The sequence below is a fragment of the Toxorhynchites rutilus genome, chromosome 1 (assembly GCF_029784135.1).
Source record: "Toxorhynchites rutilus septentrionalis strain SRP chromosome 1, ASM2978413v1, whole genome shotgun sequence".
In the NCBI taxonomy this organism is placed as follows: Eukaryota; Metazoa; Arthropoda; class Insecta; order Diptera; family Culicidae; genus Toxorhynchites; species Toxorhynchites rutilus.
In genome coordinates this window covers 174,299,957-174,323,554 of record NC_073744.1, presented here as the reverse complement: position 1 = coordinate 174,323,554, position 23,598 = coordinate 174,299,957, and the positions used below count along the sequence as shown (strand labels likewise).

The 23,598-nt window shown below is 38.8% G+C and overlaps 1 protein-coding gene across 1 annotated transcript; it reads right to left on the bottom strand.

Moving 5' to 3' along the window:
- Positions 1–1,068: 1,068 nt before the first annotated feature.
- On the bottom strand, positions 1,069–22,784 carry LOC129762136 (prolyl 4-hydroxylase subunit alpha-1-like). The gene is made up of 7 exons (XM_055760128.1): positions 22,293–22,784; positions 13,588–13,819; positions 12,983–13,470; positions 12,500–12,672; positions 11,890–12,441; positions 1,659–1,824; positions 1,069–1,601 (listed from the first exon to the last, which is right to left on the bottom strand). The coding sequence occupies exons 2-7, from the start codon at positions 13,791–13,793 to the stop codon at positions 1,519–1,521; spliced, it is 1,668 nt and encodes a 555-aa protein (XP_055616103.1). The 5' UTR covers positions 13,794–13,819; positions 22,293–22,784; the 3' UTR covers positions 1,069–1,518.
- Positions 22,785–23,598: the final 814 nt, after the last annotated feature.

Below are 23,598 nucleotides of genomic sequence, written 5' to 3'. Positions count from 1 at the left end.
ACTGTGGACTATGAATCCAGATTCGAGCTTTTCAATCGAAAGGTGCGGGTTCGTGTGTGGTGCAAGTCGGGTCAAGAGCTGCAGTAGCGTTATTTCAAATCGATGGTTAAGCATGGTGGAGGCAACGTGATGGTGTGGGGGTGCTTTTCATGGGTTGAGGTGGGCAGCTTGATGAAGATTGACGACATCATGACGGCAAAGTCAAGATGGACCTTAAAGAGTGCTTCGTTTTTCAGCAGGATAACAATCCGAAGTACACGGCCATGGTAAGAAAGTCATTTTTCCGGTCTTATCACATGGAAAGTACTCATAGAGAGCATACAGAAGCGCTTACAGGTAATTTCAAGTTCAAACATAGCAATAATGGGTCAATCATACGAACGTTTTCCACCCCGACAAGTTAGTGTCAACGCACTCGATCTCATTCGCAGCAGTAGCGATCTTGTTGGAACTGGCACTATGTATTACGGAAGATTATTTTGATACTGGAACAGTGATATTGTACCAAACATGGTTCCTTCTGTTCTGCCATGTGCTTACAACATACATTTCCTCCTATTTTAAACACTTTTCTACCCTTCTCTTTTCCCCAACAATCAAATCCATCGTTCACAACCATGTCAAATCAGGGCTCGCGAGGGATAGGAACGGTCAGGATGGAAAAAAGTCTAGCTAGAACAAATTGAGAGCTTTTTTTCTCTAAACACTGAAATTACCAAAACGCTCAGCGTGATAGTTATTAAGGGAAACCCCAATGTAACGTTTACCAATTGATGTATACCTCTTCCAGCAAATGATGTGTAATGAACAGAGCTCAAGATGAAGAATTAATAAATCATATTAGATCAAATGATTAAAATGACAAAACTTTTGATGCAAACACACACGCATATATAAGATTAAATGTGATCAATTATACGATGAAAACCATACACACTTTCAACACCATTTTATCTAACAAGTTGATATATATGCAAACACTTTGAACAGAACAAATAAAGAGACAACAAACAACTTCTAATGGGCCGGCGTTTCTCTTCAACCCTAGGAATAATAGAGAACCTCTTTGGGTTGTTTATTTTTTCTGTACTCGGAACGGTTTTATTATTTACAAAGAGCCGCTTCTCTTGTGGGTGAGTGAAGCCGCGAAATTCACTAGCTTATGGCATACTGGTAATCATTTAAATGCATCTGGAAATTCTGTTAGTCTTAGCAGTCTAAACTAAAATTGTAAAGAAGAGAGAGCATAAAATATCCAAAATGAGAATAATTGAGTGAGAATTTTTGTGTTCAATTGGTTTTTTCCTATAAAAAATATACGTTTGTGTGTATATGTTGTATACGTATATGCTATGCCCTATTTGGTAGATAAAATCCAGATCCCGATCGCTCGGGATCGGGATCATTCAGTTATGGCCGCTCCTAGAAGTTTTGCCCTACTTCCTCTTCTTCCGCATCCGCCTCCGCCTCGAGCAGCGAGACGAGTTCCTCCAGTTCGTCCTCGTACACTATCCGCTGTCAGAATTCTTCCGGATGGTCCGGATAGAGTTCACAGGGCCGTAGGAATTCCTGTCCCCGCTCGTGGATCCATTTGTTGGAAACTATAAACTCAATAGTCGATTATTGACTCAGGAGGAAACGGAATTGCGATCACTTACCCCACTTGGTGCCCGTTAGGACGGGACAGGCGGCATGTCGAGTGGCATAGTCTCCGTTGCCAGATGCGTGCAGGTTGTACCAGAAAGCGGCCGTTCCTTTTTTGGGCCTGAGAGCCACCCGTATGCTGGGGAAGACGGTGGCGCCGCCTTGCGTTACGTCGCTCATCTGAGGAGAAAACGGCAGAGAAAAAGAGATAAGTGAGAGGTCTCAGCTTCAGAGTTAGAAAGGATGGCCAGCGAATGTGAATGCCAGTTCAGTCAACACTGTTTAAGGAAGTTTAGAATCCGCGTTCAAGGCATAGATTCCTAGGTAATGTTAGACGTTTCGCGACATCATTACCGAGGACGACAAACCAGACAAAGAGACGATGCTATATCTATGTTGCGTTCATCTTCCTTTTGGCGCGCTGTTGCTCATTTTTTGCCTATTACTTCGTTAATATGACGTCATCCGTGAAACCAACGTTCTTTACACTCCAGTGTTAACACAGCATCATTTATTTATTTTATTCATTTACAATGGTGCTACAAAATCCCTTGAAGTGACTGGATCACTTCTGGACTGGATTGTTCCGCCAATGCACTCGGTTCATAGCTGCAGTTCTAGAACTCCCGATTCTTGCCAAGTCCAGCTCCACATGCACCAACCCCATCACTCGCTGGAATCCTCTCTTTATTGTTCCTACCGGATTCGATGCGAACACCACCTTCCATGTCCACTGTCCATGCTTCGGGCCCATAGAGAACAACCGGTTGAATTAGGGATTTGTACACGGTACACTGCGTACGGAGTTTGTTGGACCTTAAGGATTTGCGGAGCCCATAGTACACGCGACTTCCATTGACTATGCGTCTTCAAATTTCACTGCTGTTGTTGTTATCAGTAGTTATCAACGAGCCACGGTAAACGGTAAACAAAACAGATACACTGACTAGACTTGTTGAAAATCGTGCCCGCATGTTGAAGCCTGCTCTCCGCATAACACCTTCCAGCGCCACGTTGAAGAGCAGACAGGAGAGTCCTTCGCCTTGTCGAAGTCCCCTGTGAGTGTCAAATGATTTCGACAGCTCACCTGAGATCCGCACACCGTTCATCGTTGCCTGAATCAGTTTAGTCAGCTTTCTTTCAACCGTGTTTGTCCATGATTCACCATAACTGTCGTCGGTTAATTGTATCAAATGCGGCCTTGACATCGATGAAGATGTGGTGCATAGGGACCTGATGCTCCAGCACTTTCGTAGGATCTGCCGCAATGTAAAAATCTGGTCATTGTCGAGCAACTGGGCATGAATCCGGCCTGAAAACTTTCCACAAATTTGTTTACTATTGACGATAGAAGGCGAAAGAGGATCTGAGACAAAATTTTGTACGCACCATTCAGTTTGTCACCCTTTTTATCTATGGGGCAGATTACCCCGTCCTTCCACTTCTCCTGTTCTGTGTCCCATATCCTGACTGTCAACCGGTGCATACACTCCACAAGTTTTCCCGGACCCCCTTGAAGAGCTATACTGCAAAGCCATCCTTAGCATCTGCTTGGTGGTTCTTTAGCTGATTAATGGCTTCCTTAATTTCACCCATCGTCGGGGATAGTTCGTCGTCGTTGTTCACTGCACCGGTGTAGTTCTCATCAACACCGTCTCAGTCCCCTGTCTGCACGTCGTAGTGCTGCCTGCACCTTTCGATCACCTCACATTCGTTCGCCAAGATGCCTCCTTCCTTGTTCCAGCACATTTCGGCCGCGGCATAAAGCCTATGTGCGAAGCGTTTAGAATCATGAAGAACTTCCACGATTCTCGAGAACGAGAAAGCATCACCATCTTTCTCTTCCAGGCGGCGTTTTGTTTTCTAAAGAGACGTGGTTTCTGTTTATGTCTTCAGGCTCTCAATATTTTCGAAAGATTTCGAGTACTCGCAAGAAATTTGAAAGACTTGCAGTTCCATGTCCCGAGTTTCCAATTTTTAGTCCGATAGTCCTGTCTCGAATTTCTTTGTGAATTTTCCTGTGCGTTTAATTTTTATTATATAATTTTTTATAAATGGCTTGTAGGAACTGTACCAACTTGTCTCACTGGAGAACCATCGTGCACAGCTCTATTTAGGGTCCGCATTGGCACGAGGACGGTGATCAGCCTGTAGTTTGTGGGTCAATAAAACAGTACACTCCGCGAATTACATACGTTTATTAGCTAAGTATACAAAATGGATGAACACACGTTTCTCGAAGCGTTTCTATCGGAATCATGAAGATTGCGGAACAAAAAGAAAATGACGGCAAGCAGTGCTGCCAGAACGACAATAACTACAGGCTGTTGGAAAGCCATAGATAAACAGATCGGCTACACTCCTCCTCTTTCCAAGCCTAGTTGATCTCGTAGTCGTTCGAAGGATGAACGAGATACAGCCTTCGTGAAGATGTCCGCCTTTTGTTGTTTCGATGGTATTTACCGTAGATCCACTGCCTTTACCCAAACTTTCTATCGAACATAATGGAACTTTACATCAACATGTTTTGTTCTTTTCGATTCCGGATTTTTGGACAATGTATTCCCTGGTTATCGCAGCAATGTATTCAGCTTCGGATGTAGACAGTGCAACAACACCTTGCTTTTTTATAGCTCAAGACACAGCATTTCCAAACACTTCGAACACATACCCTGTTGTCGAACATCAATCGCCCAAATCGTTGGCCCAGTCGGAATCCACGTAGCCCTCCAACGGATTTACATTTTCACGTTGAGGTTAATAGCATAACAAAGATCAGGTCTCGTTCTAAGCATGCGATACATTAAACATCCAATTGCTTGGCGATAATCAGCATTCTTGCTATTTCCTGTCACTTGATCCAATTTTGTTCCTGGTTCCACGGGTGTCGATTACACGATTCTATTCCTGGGCGCAGAAGAATACGTTCGGCAAAAGCTGTTTGATCAATTGTAACCCTGCCTTTCTGACTGTCAACGTTGATTCGCATACCCATGAAATGCTCGACCTGCTCTAGATCTTTCATTTTAAATTCTGACGATAATCCTCTCTTCAATTTTCCAATTTGGTCATCATCGCTTCCACAAGTAAGTAGATCATCCACGTACAAGAGAACGTAAACGATTGAGTTACAGGTTTTCTTCATGTACAAACAGTAGTCTGTAGTCGATCGATTGAATCCGGGGCTAACCAGAAAATCATGAAATGTGTTATTATTACACTTGGATGACTGCTTCAGTCCATAGAGAGATTTCTTAAGCTCAGCAACCTTTCCTGTGTCTACCTGCATTCCAGGAGGCGGTTTCATACAAATCGTTTCGTTTAATTTACCATAAAGAAACGCAGTGGTAACATCCATATGGTACAACTGGAACCCAAACTGCACTCCTGCTAGCAGATATTGAACTGTAGATAGTTTTGCAACAGGGGCGTAAGTTTCATGATAGTCGATACCCATTGTTTGCAAAAATCCTCGGGTAACGAGTCGCGCCTTGCATCGCTCGAGTGCTCCATTCTTGTTCAACTTTTTCTTAAACACCCACTTCGATGTTATTGACTTAACTCCTTTCGGATGGGGAAGCAATACACCATGTTTGATTCTCCCCCGACGCATCCAACTCGTCACGTACTGCTTGTCGCCAAACAGCAGAATCCGTAGGTCTATCAATATCTTCGTACGTATCAGGTACGTATCGTCAATGCCACTGGCATACAAGGAAGATGCATCTATTACAAAGTCATCGTGCCATACCGGAGGATGTCTTTCACGGGATGGACGCTGATTCTCTGCAGAACTCTCCTGCATTGAATTCTCTTCAAAGCCATGCAACGTGGATTCTCCTTCATCGATATGTATCTTCGGACAAGCTCAAACTTGCGTCACTCGGTTCAGCTCTCAACACCTCCTCGTTGTCATGCTCCGACACACAGGACATTTGCTCACTGAATTTCTACGCATACCATTTGTTGATTAGATAAAAATTGACAACCACTTGGTGCGATATCGCCTATTGATTGAACAACATGCGTTCGACGTACATGTCAAAATCGAAACTGAGTGCCTGACGTTCATCAAATCAAGCAGATCCACGGTTCGAGAAGTACGTACACTTGAGAGATGTCAACTTCAGAGGGAAATGCAAAATTAAATAATCGTTTGGTAATTCTTCCGTTCACATATTTTGTCCTAGGCATCATATCAAACGTAAAAGAACTGTCCTTAAAATTACTTGTTACGATGAACATAATCTATCACAATGCATGGATTGACCTTACATGGCATTAATTCAATCTCTTTATTCACAAAGCAAATATATTGTATTCGATTGAATTCGGAAATTGTTTCATTCAATCAAAAATTTAATCAATACAAACAAATGATTGCTAAGCTAAGGTAGTCCCACGTCAACCTTGCGGTTATATCATAGATATAACCTACCCATTTTTAATGTTACTTACGTCACTTCGTTTGTACACGTAGCTATGTGTGCGTGCAAATTGGCGTGTTAAGGTGAAGGTGGAAGGAAACGACAAATGGATGCCACAATGGCGCTCATTTCTTTCATCTCCCTCCTTCACCCCTCGCCGAAAATCAATAATTTTGCGAAGCAGTGTGAAGAAAATGATCGGTTTCGCACACTTCCCATCAAGTAATATCAACCAAACTCTAATCGATTACTCACAAGATATTAAATTTCCATATGCCGTCGCAATGTATAGTGAAAAACGTCGGAAAACTCGAGCTTGTGCTCTGAAAGTTAAATTTTGACGTAGGACTACGTCTTTGATTTCTATATAGGGGGATCACTCTACGAAAAAAGTAACGTTTATTAAGAGTTTTCAAATGCATATTACGCAGAATCGCTCTTACAATATATGTTATAATATATACCATTAGAATTTATCCAGCATTTTCATCGCCTGAGACATCAACAGTGGAAATAATAAAACAAGTGAGCAATTTAACAAATAAAAGAGGTATGTTTTGCGAGCGGATGCGAAGGTAAATCATGTATTATGCATTCTTTCTTCCAACTTCGTTCCCATGAATGTTGTATGTAACACAAAATTGCGTGCAATAATTCGTTCTATCTAACAAATTAGCAAGATGTTAAAGTAATCAGATTCAAGATTTCATGCATCACTCAAACTTCATGCAAGATTTCATCAAAGCAACGAAGAAAGTGTCACCCATACAGTGATCGTTCAATAATTAGGAGGAAGCAGCGATCATCATGCGAAGACTAATTGAGACCGGCATTACATCGCATCACAGAAATAAAACGAAATGAAAAAATAACCTTTTGCGGTCGTTTGTCTGCTCTCAGCCATAATTGCGAGGAATCATATTAAATATTTTATTCAACTATAGTTTACATTTTTTCTATGCGAATTTTAATGTCTACTGAACGATACTCGGTAAAAACAAAATATTAGGCTGTCAAAAAAGTCCTGCGGTATTTTTTTTTGAATTTTCATTTGTTCATAAAATTAGTTACAATCATCTGTTTTAAGTCAAATATGCGCCGTTTTGTTCGATGGCTTTTTCCCAACGAGATGCCAACTTCATAATACCCCTGTTATAGAAGCTCGCTTCCATATTGGCAAAAAACTCGGATAGCCAATTTTCACAGGCCTTTTTTGTGGCTAACTTCTGACTACCCAGCTCGTTCGCCATGGACAAAAACAGGTGGTAGTCACTTGGTGCAAGGTCCGGACTATACGGCGGATGCAAAAGAACCTCCCATCCGAGCTCCCGGAGCTTCTGGCGCGTCACCAAAGAAGTGTGTGGCCTGGCGTTGTCCTGATGGAAGACAATGCGGCCTCTGTTTATCAAAGATGGCCTCTTCTTCATGAGTGCTACCTTCAAGCGGTCCAGTTGTACAGGTCCGAATTGAGCGTTTGGCCATAGGGAAGCAGCTCATAATAGATTATTCCTTGACAATCCCACCAAACACACAGCAGAACCATCCTGGCCGTTAATGAGGGCTTGGCCACCGTCTGAGCCGCTTCAGCGGGCTTCGACCACGACCGTTTGCGCTTCACGTTGTCGTAAGTGACCCACTTTTCATCGCCAGTCACCATCCGCTTCAGAAACGGGTCGATTTTGTTGCGATTCAGCAGCGATTCGCATGCGTCGATACGGTCAAAGATGTTTTTTGCGTCAACGTGTGTGGCACCCATACATCGAGCTTCTTTGCGAATCCAAGCTTCTTCAAATGGTTAATAACGGTTTGATGACTTATCCCCAGCTCTTGGCCGATGCTACGGCTGCTACTATGCCGGTCTTTCTCGGCTAACTCAGCGATTTTGTCGCAATTTTCGACGACAGGCCTTCCGGAGCGTGGCGCATCTTTGACGACCTCTACACCAGAACGAAAACGTTGAAACCATCGTTGTGCGGTGGAAATGGAAACTGTATCGGGTCCATAAACTGCACAAATTTTATTGGCAGCTTGAGATGCATTTTTGCCTTTGTCATAGTAGTACTGTAAAATATGTCGGATTTTCTCTTTATTTTGCTCCATATTTGCGACACTATAACTCACGAACGACTTAAACAAAAAAACACTGTCAAGGACTATATTATAGCGCGCAAAAATACCTTTCCAACAAACTATAGTATGACTCGATACAATGAATACAACTAGAACTACGCGCTTACAACGACACCTCGTGGAAATACCGCAGGACTTTTTTAACAGCCTAATAGTATTAGTATGGAAAGATAAGAGGATTTTTTTCAAGGGAAATTAATTCCGACCGCAAAGGGTTAATATTCTTCATGACTCATATTCATAATTATGAATGACTTAATTCCTTTAAGGATAGATTGAGCAATAGAACCAATACGACTTGATTGTGATAGTATGTAAACGAACATTATTTCACCTACAAAGCTACTGCTCTCGATGCCTTAGAATAATATTAATAATAAGAATAAGACAATGGAAAAAATCACAATAGCATAGCTATCCATTGAAAATAAAACAGCTTCATGATTTCATGTGTATTTCACATCAAAATATCACGAAATCGTGAGTATTTTCAACTTGTTTTTTCGTTTCTTCCCCATTAATTTCATATTCAATGTAATTAATGACGATATAATTTTTTACCGATTCACATATACTTCATCTACCATTCCAAGCTGTTATGTGTCCCACTGATATTCCTTAATCATTTTCAATTAGACAGTTGAACAACCTGCCAGAAGGTTATTGTCTTTCTTTGTTCGTTATAAACCGTATGAGCACAAACAACGAACGGTTTTTCTCAGGGTTACTATTTAGAGTTTGAAAAAAAGTTAAACTAACAGATTTCTGAACAATGAAAAGAATTACATTTAAAATAACCAAGTGTTCTGAACAATCACAGTCCTATGTCAAACTTCCGTCCGTGCCCCTAGGCTCAGACCCTTCTACTTTTTGACGTAGGACTACGTCTAACCGGAAGATATAGGGGGTGAAATGGGAATCCAGGCACTGAACAAGTAGGAAAAAATGCAAGATTTGGAACGCTTATAACTCGAGAATTTCTCAATAGATCGCAAATGTTTTTGCATCAATTGATAGGAAATATATCTACGCATCTATCATAACGAATAACATTTCATTTTTCTTGAGATAAATAATTGAATAATTGTGAAATATCAAGCATTATCAAAATGCACTATGTGCCCATTTTTGATTGGTCCATTTTGTGTTCCTCAAATCGTACCGACCAAAACGGGCAACCAGAGCAGCAGCGAAATAGAATGAAGCACGATTGGAAAGGAGAAAGAAAAAAAATGAACGAAACATTGGTCGCAGTCTCACACATGCGTAATTCTCGAGCCAGCCAGTCAGCTTAAAAATCCCCGCTCCGCTGCCGTAACGATCATTCTTCGTGTGGACACCGACTGGACAACATCGTTGCTGGACGGCGAGGGATCGAGTGCCTTTCTCAAGGCAAGAGGGCGGAGGTGGTAGCGCTGGAGTAGAATAGAGTAGAGTTTTCAAAGGGCCTTTCTCAAGGCTAGAAACGAATGAACTGCAAAAGTTTAAAGTCTCTATAATACAATACCTTCCTTCCTTCCTTCCGTAACGATCATTCTCATTCAAACCGTACACCACATCGGTTCGCATCACAACACATCAACAAACCAACCCAAGAAGCCATGTCTGGACATGGTAAAGGAGGAAAAGTGAAGGGAAAGGCAAAATCCCGCTCGAACCGTGTTGATCTGGAGTTCCCCGCAAGGGTAGCTAGGCCGAGCGCGTTAGTACCAGTGCACCAGTCCACCTAGCCGGCGTTATATAGTTTCGGCCGCCGAAGTGATCGAGTTGGCTGGTAGAGCTGCTCGCGACGATAAGAAAAACCGCATTCAGAACAGAACACATAAGGACAACAACAGGCAGTTGCAGCGAGTGGCGAGTGGCAAACGCAATCGCAAAACGGCATCAGGTAGCAGAAGAAAAAAGTTTGTTCTTTATACAAACTGCTTTGGTGGCAAATCCAGAACAAAGCGGAATCGAGGACGTTCGAAATGGTTTTTTTCAAAACCACGAGTACTAAGTTTTCTAAATTGGAACCATTCCATAAAACAAGGCGCTTTTCAGGGCCATTAAACCATCCAAAAAAGAGTTTAGGAGATACAGTTCAATGCTTTCTAAAACATTATCCAAAATAATAATAAAACACAAATTGATTTTTTCATAATTTGTTTGCCAGGATCTGATGAGTATGTCAATTTGGTAGTTGTTCTGAGCTTATTGATAGTTGGGGACTTTCCTGATTATTCAATTTTCACCAATTCTTAAATTGTTTCCAGATTGAAAGTACAGTAATTTACAATTAGTTCGACATTTAGCTAATTAGACGGACATGTAATGCGACTTATTTAGTTGGACATTTTTGTAAACATTGAGATCCAAATTATGACCCCACATTGAAAGTCGACACTGTACCACTGTCATCGTAAATGTTCAATTACAGGTTGAAATCGCCTCCAATGCGACACTGAGTGGTGCTTCGGCACGTCGCATTAAATATAATTTACTGTAAAATATGTCACTAGCTGGATGGGAAGAAATTTTCCAACTGTGAAAGCTGTGGCGAATGGCAAATGCAATCGCTAAACAGAAAGGTTTAGCCGAACAAGATGGGGATATCGAGTGATAACAAAACAATAAACTCTTTAGATTGAAGATAATTTTGTGATCCTGAAAAGGACCCTTTTTTAGCCTGCATGTGAATCCAACGAGCGAACAAATCGTAATGAATGTATTTTTTTGCCATCGCTCCCTTTTAACTCATTCGTTCGTCTCGTTGGACTCGCCCCTCTGGCTGAGTCTGCCGATTTGTCTCTATCCTGTGAGTGTGTACCGCTAGAGTATAAAACACGCGGACCCCAAAAAAATATCTTATTTTCTTTCAAACCGTAAACCCGTGTGGTTGTACGGCATCGGCATCGTGGACGTAACAAAGGAGGACAAGTTAAGGGAAAGGCAAAGTCTCACTCGAACCGTGCAGGTCTCCAGTTCCCTGTTGGTCGCATTCACTGATTGCTCCGCAAGGGTAACTAGGCCGAACGGATTGGTGCCGGAGCACCAGTATACCTAACAGCGATTATAGAGTTTCGGCCGTCGGAGTGCTCGAGTTAGCTTGCAAAGTTGCTCACGACAATCAGAAAACCCGCATCAAGAACAGAGCAGCTTCGGTTCGGCGCTCATCAAGGCAACAATTAGTTTCAGTGAGTGGCAAAGTGTTTCTCCGGCACGTCGCAATCAATGTAATTGACTGAACAACATGTCACAAGCTAGATGGGAAGAAATTTTACTGTGAAAGCTGTGGCGAGTGGCAAACGCAATAGCTAAACAGGAAGGTTTAACCGAACAAGATGGGAATATCGAGTGATAACAAAAACACAACACCAAAGGTTCTTTTCAGAACCATCAACATATTCATAAAGAGTAAACAGTAAACTAATCCATTTTTCAGGTAGATAGGTAGGTATTCACGTATTCAAAATAAAACAATATATTTAAAATATATATTTAACAAAAGCTGTCCCATTTGTATAGTCCTACGTCACTCCGGTTATGTCCCCGACATTACCCACCCGTCTTTTTTATCTGGTTCTCGATGATTGTAAATCCCACGCGAGATAGAATCTTTTCATCCAGATTTAATCTGCTAACCAACAGACTTTTCACATTGGTTCAAAATCAACTTCTATAAAAGTTACATAGAATTCATACTCACATAAAACAACACCGTCGCGATCCGATTGCCCGTCCCGAGGCTCTTAAACGCATTGGTCTCCTCCCGCCGAGCGAAATCGAAGTGGGGCTCGTAGTGACCTCCGATACCATAATTTACCACCTGCAACTCTTCTGCCGTCGCCATGGTGAGCCCCGTCATATCCTGGACCCGCTGCCCGATTGCCCTGATGTACGGATGCTCATCGTCCTTTAGCCAGGCTGATTTACTAATCCTATAGTTGGCCACCTCCAACTCACCGGTCTTATAGTTCTGAACCGTCGCTCGCCTAAATCTTGGTTTCGCCAAACGCTTCACTAGCTCGATTTCGGCATCCGCCATGACATCGTGGTAGATGACAATGTACGGTCGCAGGTTCGCTTCCTCCAGCTTGAGGGGAGCAATCTTCAGGAACGGGGATTTATTCGTCACGTAACGGCACTTCAGCACCGACATATCCGCAGCCGTGCGGTTGACTTCCCCTCGGCACAGCTGCTCGTACAGCTTCCGCTCCGATGAGTCGTACACGCTGGGATTGGCTCCTTTGTTGATGTTCTGCAAAGTGAGAGTGACAATAATGAATTGTCTCCATTCTGACAACGAATCAACTTACAGTGGATGTGTCCACGGGAACATCCGGACTGCCATCGTCCCCACGGAGTGCCTTCTGGCGGGCATCTTTCTCGAGTTCTTTCTCATAGTAAACCTTATTCCCAACCGCGCGCTCGTGATCCGGTACCAGCTCGAGCAGCTCGTTGGTCATCAGAAGAGCCGTGTGGACATTCCCTGCAAAATACAAGCACCGTTGAGTCAAGTCTCGCACGTGAAATCATCAACAATCGATTGTGAGAACTTTATTGCGCAAAAATTGCACATTCTCGGCGTTTATGCATGCTCGCTACAAATAGAAAGGAGCAGCCTCACGTTCAAAGCTTGCACAATTTAGGCGCAGCCTTCGCTCTGCCTCCAATGGGCTCGGCGCGAATCAAACCATGTGGAAGCGATGTGTTTAGTTGGATTGAACTTTTCGATTATTATGTTTTGCCGTCGTTTTCGTTTTGCAGCGAAACGAAAAACAAACAGCCGTTCAACATACCTTGCTTAAAAGTGGAAAAGGCCAAATACTCCAACACATCTGCCTTCGTTGTGGTACGATTAACCTCATGCGAGAGACGATCCATCGCCTCCCGCATCCACAGCACGGTGTGGTAATAATCCCCATTGAGATACGTTTGCCTTCCCAGCTCGAAACAATCCCCAGCGGACATTTCGGTGCTGTACTGAACCCCATTCAACTCGCCACGCGCAAGCGATGCCGTCTCAAGATTGTAGGTATCCTGTAGCCTCATCAGCGCCACCGCCGCCCCGTTCAAATCCTCATCCGAGGGGAATTTCAGCCCGCTTCGGAAGTTGGTAACGTTCTCCAGAAAATCCGCCCCCACATCGCGCGACATCAGCTCCTCCATCTCGCGCCAATCGGTCGTCAGCCGTTTGGTTAGCAGGAATGCATTCACCGGGTTGGACAGATACCCGCTGACGTCTTTGGCCGCTTCCATGTGTTCCCGCTGATACTCGATGCTTTTGCTGAAACATATTGAAACAATTTGAATTGAACATGATCGTTTGAAGCATCCGCAACAGACCTTGGAGGTCTGTTGATATAAACAATAAACAACAATAAACAGCAACAACTAAACCTACTGTCTCAATCGCGTCAGCTTATATTCCTGGGCCTGGATGTAGCTTTCGAGATTCGCTATCAGGACGGCTTCCGTCTCCATGAGTTCCTCCATTTCGGCCAGCGCCGTAAACAGCTCGGAGCTGATCGAGCGAAATTTCACCATGGAGAGCAGCAGGGCCAGCAGGACCACTGGCAGGACGTGCGGCGATTGCGTAAAGTACCACATGATTGTAGATTAGTTTGTTATTTTTTCTGAAAAAAAAAGAAAATGAAATGAATTCCAATCTGGAAATACGATTTTCTGAATTGATAGAGATATTTGATCAATGGTCCTGCCTTTGTTTTATAACATTTAACTCTATTCTAAGCCACGAAAAATATCTAATTTGTAATCCAGCACTGACTGCAAGCATTGTAGCATTGAGTATTCTTACAAATCTCCTTAGCCGCTCTCTTGATCCCCGCTTTATTTGTCGGATTTTCATTCTTCAGACGGTATATAATTAAATAATTATTTTCGATTTTTTCTAATTTTTATTATTCTATTTTCAATTCATCAATTTTCCGCTTACCCAATTTCCCAATTTTTCGTTTTTTTTTAATTTTCGAGTTTCAATTTTTTGAAATTTCATAAAATTCGAGTTTTTAAATTCTCAAATTCGCGAATTTAAAAAAAAAATCAACTTTAGATATTTTTAATTTGCAATTTTTTAACTATCGAATTTCCGAATTTTTGAATTTTTTAGTTTTTAAGTGCCGAATTTTCTAATTTTCAAAATTTTAGAATTTTTCGATTTTTGGAAATTAAAATTTTTGGTTTTTAATTTTTTCAACTCTTCGATTTTCCGATTTCTGAGTTTCTCGGGTCTTTGAATTTTGAGTTTGATTTTTCGATTTTTTTTTTGTTATTCTGAGTAGCCGCCCGAGCGGTCTAAGGAACTTTCTTCCCTCTAATAAATAAAAACTACTTTTTCTATCTAGCTGTGAGCTCAGACTGTTGTTTATTTCTTCAATTTCTCTTAACGAAACATTCTTAATCTTAATCCCTACCGACTGAACTCCACAGGCGAAGTTTACTTATTCTAACCTATTTAACTCTCTGCCGCTCTTTGTAATGATTTATGGCATTTAACAATTGCATGGAAAATTCTGATTTTTTTATTAGTTTTTAAATTTGACAATTTAGTAATTTCAGAATTTGTAAATTTTGGAATTTTTGAATAGTTTAAAATTTTAATTTTTCATTGTTTTTCAAATTTTTGATTTCCGAACTACAAAAGTTCTAAAATTTCAAAAACCGCAAACATCAAACCATCAGATTTTTTGAATTTTTTAAATTTTCAAATTTTGGTTTTTTTTATTTTTCGCAATTCGAAAAAAAATCGAAAACTAAAAAAATTAAATTCAAAAGAAATCTAAAATTTCAATTATAAAATTCAAAACTTCTAAGATACTGAAGTTTAAATATTAAAAAAATTAAAAAATATAGATTTAAAAATTCTAAAATTAAAAATCGAAAATTTGAAAATTCAGATAACCAAAATATAGAAAAATAGGAACTCAAAAAATCGATTGATTATTCGAAAAATTGCAGAATAAAAAAAACAAAAAATTGAAAAATCAGGAAATCGCAAAATAAAAAAAGCGAAAGATCAAAAGCTCGAAAATTCAAAATATAGGAAAATTAAAAATAAATCTAAAACTAATCTAAACACAGGAAACCACAAATTCAGAAATAGAGAAATCAAAAATCAGAAAATTGATAAACTCGAAAAATTAAAACATTGAAAAAACAAAAATCCAGAAATCAGAAAACTAGAAAAGAACTTCTGTATTGTTCTTTTCTAGTTTTCTGATATCTGGATTTCTGGAAGTAAAAGAAAACAAAAAAAAGCAACAAAACAAAAAGAAAAGCAAAACAAAAAAAAATTAAAAATTTAAAAAAAAAAATCGAAAAATTTAACGATCCACAAATAAAATATTCTAAACTTTTAAAATTTCGAAAATAAAAATTTGAAAAAATCAAAAAATTCAAAACATCGAAAAATTTAGAAATAGAAAAAATTAAAAAATCAAAAGTTAAACAATAAAAAAATCGAAAATCCAACAAACCAAAAATTTCAAAATAGAAAATTCTAAAATAGAAAAAGCGGAAGAACAAAACATCAATAAGTCAAAAATTGCAACAAAAAAATCCAAAACCGGAAATTTAAAATTCCGGAAATTCGAAAATTTGAAAAAAAGAAACTAAATATAAAAAAAAAACAAAATTGAAAAATCGGCAAATCGAGAAAGCTGACATTTGAAAGATTGAAGTATCAAACACTTATTTCATAGATCATAGATTGTAGATTTTTCAATCTTTCACTTTCTTGATTTTGAATCTTTTTCGGTTTGTGGTTGTCGATTTTCGATATTCGATTTTTCCGATTTTTTGATCATTAAAACTTTGGACTTTTTGTTTTTATTTTTTTTCGATTCCTCGATTTTTCGATCTTTTACTTTTTCAATTCAGATGTTTTGATTTTGTGATCTCTCGATTTTCGATTTTTAATTTTTTTTAAATATTTTTTTTGCGTTTTAGAATTTTCCAAATTTTCCATTTTTCAATCGTGAAATTCTTCGACTTTTTTATTTTTTTTTAAATTTTCGATCTTCCGCTTTTTCTATTTCGATTTCTTTCTATTTTTGAATTTAAGAATTTTAAAATTCGGAAATTTTGAAATTCAAAAATTAAAAAAAAAATATAAATTTTCGAATTTGGAAGACCAAAAAAATCCGAAAAGCTAAAATTGGAAAAATCAAAAAATCAAATAATCGATACATCTAAAAAAAAGCAAAAAAGTGGAAATTTGAAAAATTGAAAATTCAAAATTGAATCGAAAAATCGAAAAATTCTTTAAAATAAAAATTAAAAAAATCAAGAAATCGATGAACAGCGAATAGAAAAAGATAAATATCAATAAATCTAGAAAAATATCGAATAATTTGACGATCGAAAAATCAAATCGAAAAATTGTAAAATTCAGAAATCAATTAACGGAAAATAGAAAAAGCGGAAGATTGAAAAATCAATAAAAATAAAATTAAAAAAAGAATAAATCGAAAATCGGAAAACCGAAAATTTTAAAATTCGGGTACTCGAAAACTAAAAAATTCAAAAAAACTGAAACTTAAAAATCGAAAAAATGGAAAATTTGAGGAATCGGAAAATCTAAAAAATCTAAAATATAAAAATCGAGAAACCTAACATTTGAAAGATCGAAAAACCAAACAATTCATTCTACAGATTATATTTAATAGATTTTACAATTGTTCAATTTCTCGGTACCTCGAATTTCAATTTTTGAATCTTTCTCGATTTTTCGATTCTCGGTTATCAATTTTTCGACATTTTAAATAATCGATCGTTAAATTTAGATTTTTTTTCCATTTTGCAATGTCTCGATTTTTAATTTTTCAATTTTGAAAAAAATGAAAAATAAAAAATCGAGACATTGCAAAATGAAAAAAAATTAAAATTTAACGATCGGTTTTAAATTTTTTAATTTTTTGAAAAAAATGATTTTTCGATCGTTCAATTTTTCATCATTTTTTCATTTCTCTATTTTTCGATCTTTCGCTTTTTCAGATTTCTCCGATTTTCCGATCCTTCGCTTTTTCTGATCTCTATTTTCTATTTATCGATTTTTGACGTACTACGTCTACGACTACGTTTAACCGGAAGATATAGGGGGTGAAATGGGAATCCAGGCACTGAACAAGTAGGAAAAAATGCAAGATTTGGAACGCTTATAACTCGAGCATTTCTCAATAGATCGCAAATGTTTTTGCATCAATTGATAGGAAATATATCTACGCATCTATCATAGCGAATAACATTTCATTTTTCTTAAGATAAATAATTGAATAATTGTGAAATATCAAGCATTATCAAAATGCACTATGTGCCCATTTTTGATTGGTTCATTTTGTGTTCCTCAAATCGTACCGACCAAAACGGGCAACCAGAGCAGCAGCGAAATAGAATGAAGCACGATTGGAAAGGAAAAAGAAAAAAATGAACGAAACATTGGTCGCAGTCTCACACATGCGTAATTCCCGAGCCAGCCAGTCAGCTTAAAAATCCCCGCTCCGCTGCCGTAACGATCATTCTTCGTGTGGACACCGACTGGACAACATCGTTGCTGGACGGCGAGGGATCAAGTGCCTTTCTCAAGGCAAGATGGCGGAGGTGGTAGCGCTGGAGTAGAATAGAGTAGAGTTTTCAAAGGGCCTTTCTCAAGGCTAGAAACGAATGAACTGCAAAAGTTTAAAGTCTCTATAATACAATACCTTCCTTCCTTCCTTCCGTAACGATCATTCTCATTCAAACCGTACACCACATCGGTTCGCATCACAACACATCAACAAACCAACCCAAGAAGCCATGTCTGGACATGGTAAAGGAGGAAAAGTGAAGGGAAAGGCAAAATCCCGCTCGAACCGTGTTGATCTGGAGTTCCCCGCAAGGGTAGCTAGGCCGAGCGCGTTAGTACCAGTGCACCAGTCCACCTAGCCGGCGTTATATAGTTTCGGCCGCCGAAGTGATCGAGTTGGCTGGTAGAGCTGCTCGCGACGATAAGAAAAACCGCATTCAGAACAGAACACATAAGGACAACAACAGGCAGTTGCAGCGAGTGGCGAGTGGCAAACGCAATCGCAAAACGGCATCAGGTAGCAGAAGAAAAAAGTTTGTTCTTTATACAAACTGCTTTGGTGGCAAATCCAGAACAAGGCGGCATCGAGGGCGTTCGAAATGGTTTTTTTTCAAAACCACGAGTACTAAGTTTTCTAAATTGGAACCATTCCATAAAACAAGGCGCTTTTCAGGGCCATTAAACCATCCAAAAAAGAGTTTAGGAGATACAGTTCAATGCTTTCTAAAACATTATCCAAAATAATAATAAAACACAAATTGATTTTTTCATAATTTGTTTGCCAGGATCTGATGAGTATGTCAATTTGGCAGTTGTTCTGAGCTTATTGATAGTTGGGGACTTTCCTGATTATTCAATTTTCACCAATTCTTAAATTGTTTCCAGATTGAAAGTACAGTAATTTACAATTAGTTCGACATTTAGCTAATTGGACGGACATGTAATGCGACTTATTTAGTTGGACATTTTTGTAAACATAGAGATTCAAATTATGACCCCACATTGAAAGTCGACACTGTACCACTGTCATCGTAAATGTTCAATTACAGGTTGAAATAGCCTCCAATGCGACACTGAGTGGTGCTTCGGCACGTCGCATTAAATATAATTTACTGTAAAATATGTCACTAGCTGGATGGGAAGAAATTTTCCAACTGTGAAAGCTGTGGCGAGTGGCAAATGCAATCGCTAAACAGAAAGGTTTAGCCGAACAAGATGGGGATATCGAGTGATAACAAAACAATAAACTCTTTAGATTGAAGATAATTTTGTGATCCTGAAAAGGACCCTTTTTTAGCCTGCATGTGAATCCAACGAGCGAACAAATCGTAATGAATGTATTTTTTTGCCATCGCTCCCTTTTAACGCTCATTCGTTCGTCTCGTTGGACTCGCCCCTCTGGCTGAGTCTGCCGATTTGTCTCTATCCTGTGAGTGTGTACCGCTAGAGTATAAAACACGCGGACCCCAAAAAATATCTTATTTTCTTTCAAACCGTAAACCCGTGTGGTTGTACGGCATCGGCATCGTGGACGTAACAAAGGAGGACAAGTTAAGGGAAAGGCAAAGCACTCGCCACAGCTTTCACAGTAAAAACGCAATAGCTAAACAGGAAGGTTTAACCGAACAAGATGGGAATATCGAGTGATAACAAAAACACAACACCAAAGGTTCTTTTCAGAACCATCAACATATTCATAAAGAGTAAACAGTAAACTAATCCATTTTTCAGGTAGATAGGTAGGTATTCACGTATTCAAAATAAAACAATATATTTAAAATATATATTTAACAAAAGCTGTCCCATTTGTCTAGTCCTACGTCACTCCGGTTATGTACCCGACATTACCCACCCGTCTTTTTTGAATTTTTAAGTTCATTTTTTTTTTTTTTTTTCGAGTATTTGATCTTCCGCTTTTTCTATTTCAGATTCTTCTATTTTGTGTTTTTGGATTTCAATTTTTTTTCATTTTTCAATTTTTCCATTTATCAATTTTTTGATTTTTTGATTGCGAATTGCGAATTTCTAGATCTTTCGAATTTTCGATAATTTTTTTTGTTATTCGATTTTCCGATCTTTTGCCTTTTTTTATTTTAGATTCTTACATTTCTTTATTTTTCGATCTTTCCATTTTTTGCTTCTCTTAATTATCATTTTTTTAAAAGTTTTTCAATTTCAAGTTTTCGATTTTCCGAATTTTTGAGTTTTGAATTTCAAAATTTACGAATTTTTCGATTTTTTAATTTTTTGATCCACCGCTGTTTTTGTTTTAGATTTTTCTATTTTTTATTGAAAACTTTTGGATTTTTCAAATTCACGATTTTTGTACTTCTCAATCTTTGATTTTCCGAATTTTTTTTTGTTTTTCCATTTCTCGATTTTTCAGAAATCAAAAAAGCTGATATTGGAAAGATAAAAAATAGAAAAAAAAACACAAAAACCAAAAAATCTAAATATCGAAAGTCTAAATATCGAAAAAATGAAGAATCCATGAATCAAAAAACAGAGAATAGAAAAATCTAAATTTTTCTATTTTCTGATTTAAAATTTCTGGATTTTTCGACTTTCCGTTTTTTTTATCTTTCGATTTTTCCATTTTACGATTCCTCGATTTCTCAAATTCTTAGTTTTTTGAACTTCCAAATTTTTCAATTTTAGATTTTTTTAAATTCTCGGCTTTTCTAATTTTCAAATGTTGGAATCCACGATTTTAATTTTTTTTTTGAATTTTAAATCTTCGAATTTTCAAGTTTCGATTTTTTTTTAATTTTCGATTTTTAAATTTTTTGATTTATCAATTTTTATATTTATCAATTTTTTGATCATTCGATTTTTACATTTTTTTAATTTCAGATATCTTGAATTTTAGAATTATTAATTTACGAACTTTTAAATTTTCGCATTTGAAAAATAAAAAAAAATCGAAGATTCAGAAATTCAAAAATTTCAAAATTTGAAATTTTAAAAAATCAAAAATTTAAACATTGAAAATTAAGAAGAAGAAAAAAATGATAATTCGGAATATGGAAGAATCGAATAGTCGTTGGTTGGACGCTCACAATGACAATCTCGAACTATTCGTTCTTAAGTTGACTGATAACTCGACATATCCCAAATTCGCAGTGATATCCTGTAACGATCTTGAGAACGTCTAACCTTCCCAATCATCATCATGATTGATCATGGTCTGGAAGTTTCAAAAACTGGAAAATGAATAACTAATTCTCACATTCCTGAAGATCGGAGGAAAAAATGAATTGGATTAAAATTATTCAAAATGTACAAACAAGTCGCAAAATGTTAACTGTACATTAAAATACGCAAACACTAGCTCCGAGGACAGAGTTCCTCAAACAATCTCAGTGCAACCGAAAGAAGAACCTCCGATAAATCGCGCTATTTATATCGAATAATTACGGTGTGAAAATGATATATTTGCGAACAATTGTAATCGCGATGTAGAAGCATTGAAAGACAACGATCATTGATACGCTTCTATTGTTGGCGGGCAAAAAATCTCTCTCATTACCGCGGCATCAATTCTTGCCATTTCAATTTTATTTCAATAGACGAATGCCTCCAAGATCGTCCATGACCTGTGCGTGATCGTCACTTCATTGATAGGGCGACAGCAGATAGCGAAAAAAAAACGCTGATGTTTTATTGAGGATTGAGATCCCAGCATCACATTTGCAATTGGTTCCCTTTCACCAACCTGAGATCGAAGGCAATAAACTAGATTCCCGAATCAATAACCTCTACCCGCAAACGTGATCTTCTCGGACTACGTGGCAGATGAAATTCTCGTCTATTCTACCATTTTCTCCCGCTTCTAATTTCTGGAGAATGTCGCGATCGCAGGTTTCTAATGCTTTTGCCACATTTTGTCCTCATCATCTACTTCTCACACTTCGTTCTTGGATGCTTTTGATTTCGTAAAGTTAGAACTGCGATAACCGCGCCGCGCAGTAATGCTTCTTCCGCCCGGGTCAGCTGGTAGTGTTAACAGCGATGGCATGGGAATGATTCCAAATTCCAGATGTAAGCATACATCTGGCGGAGCAGTTTAGAAGACCGGGCGGAGGAGCGATTGCTTGCGGCGGCGCAACTAACAATTATCGCCGTAATTATGGTTTCACTTCCATGAATGGCAATCTGATGTTGGTCTGGAATAGAATCGTGCGTTGAAGAAGACCGCGGCGCTTGCAATCGAACGTTATTATTACACTCAATTATTATTCTGTGCCTACAAACATACATAGTGTACAATTTGTTTCACTCAATGAACGCAAGTTGGTCACAGCATCCATTGTGGCACCCGGAAAGCGAATCTCGCTCACTAGAGAATCTGATTGCCGCGGCATGCATTGGCATTCAAATTTGTATTGTGTCATCAGTATTGTGTTAGTAGTAACGGTTTGGAACGAAAGAATTCTATGGTCCCGTTCCGTTATTCTACCGTTATAGAAACCTGTTTCCGATAACAAAAACCAGATATGATCTATTTATAGACTAATAATACTTACATTTCTATAGCTTTATGAATACTGCATAAAATTTGCATACACAGCACTGTTCCCGTTCACAAGAACTTTCGTTCTCTCGGATGATTTTTCTAGAGTCGTACCAACAGCATACACAGCTTCTGCGTAATATGAGATCACTGTTCATCAACACGATTCGAAGCCTCTGATGTGCTTCATTTTCTATGTGAATCAAACGAAGAATGACAAAGAAAACTAAAACACTTAATCGCTAGGACAGATACTTTTCCCGATTCCAAACTCTTCCAGAAGCAGCACTCCTTCTGGGTTTGTTTATCTCCGCACGAGACGAGAACAGTCCGATACACTGTGGTCACTAACCCGATGTCACTGGTGCGAGCGAGAGAGCACCGAAAATCGATAACGCATTGCTGCTGCTGCTGCTCTCAGAGGTTTGCTATTTATGAATGAACTGCCGGCTGCGCGCACAATTCACGACGTATCGCGACGGAGGATGGACTGCTAATGATTGAATGAACACGAGAGTTCTGCGCCGAAGCTGCCGGCGCGGTTGCCGGTTGTGTCGAGCGGATCGGGCGTGGGAACAGTGTGTGCAGATTGCATGTAAGTATCTGAAAGTAGAACCACGACTATTTTTAACCAGAAAATCTGAAAAAATCGTTTTCATGAAATAGTTCCAACAGTAATAAATCTATCTATCTATCTATCTAAACATTAGTTTGATACCATTATACATTACGATTTCTCGTTCCGTAAATAGTTCAACGAAACGAAAATCAATAGCATTCTCATTTGCTCTGTTCTTTCCTGAAAGACTCACCCATAGGGTCTGTCCACATACCACGTAGACGACTTTTGGGGGGGTAGGGGGTATGAAAATGTCCACGCTTCTCCACGGTGAGGAGGGGAGGGGGTATAGACTATGTCCACGTGGACACGAATAATATATGTCTTTTTACGTAGGACTACGTCTTTCATCTCTATACCGGGGTGTAAAATCGAAGTTTCGAAAACGAAAACGTTACGCCGGAGACCGAGATTTTGAGCGTTAATAGCTCCTAAACAGCTGAACGAAATGGTATGATAAACACTTCATTCGAAAGATAAAATGTGTACGCGTTATACACTTGTTACTTTTAGATCCAAAAACTTGTTTCAATAGCTTTAAAATTGCTTTCAAAACAGTTATAAATGAACAGCGATTGGAGCATGTTGTCGCTGTCGTGGTGAAGCTAACTTCGTTTATCATGAAAGCGCTGATGAACGGTGTCACCAAGAGCCCGTTTGTGCACCTTAGGCCAGAAGAGAATCCATCAGGAGGAGAGTG

Excerpts from the sequence above, each read along its gene's own strand:
- LOC129762136 (XM_055760128.1), bottom strand. The coding sequence starts at position 13,793 with ATGTGGTACTTTACGCAATCGCCGCACGTCCTGCCAGTGGTCCTGCTG. Across the intron at positions 12,673-12,982 it reads CTTTTCCACTTTTAAGCAAG|GGAATGTCCACACGGCTCTT; the intron begins GTATGTTGAACG and ends TGTATTTTGCAG. Across the intron at positions 12,442-12,499 it reads TTCCCGTGGACACATCCACT|AACATCAACAAAGGAGCCAA; the intron begins GTAAGTTGATTC and ends CTCACTTTGCAG.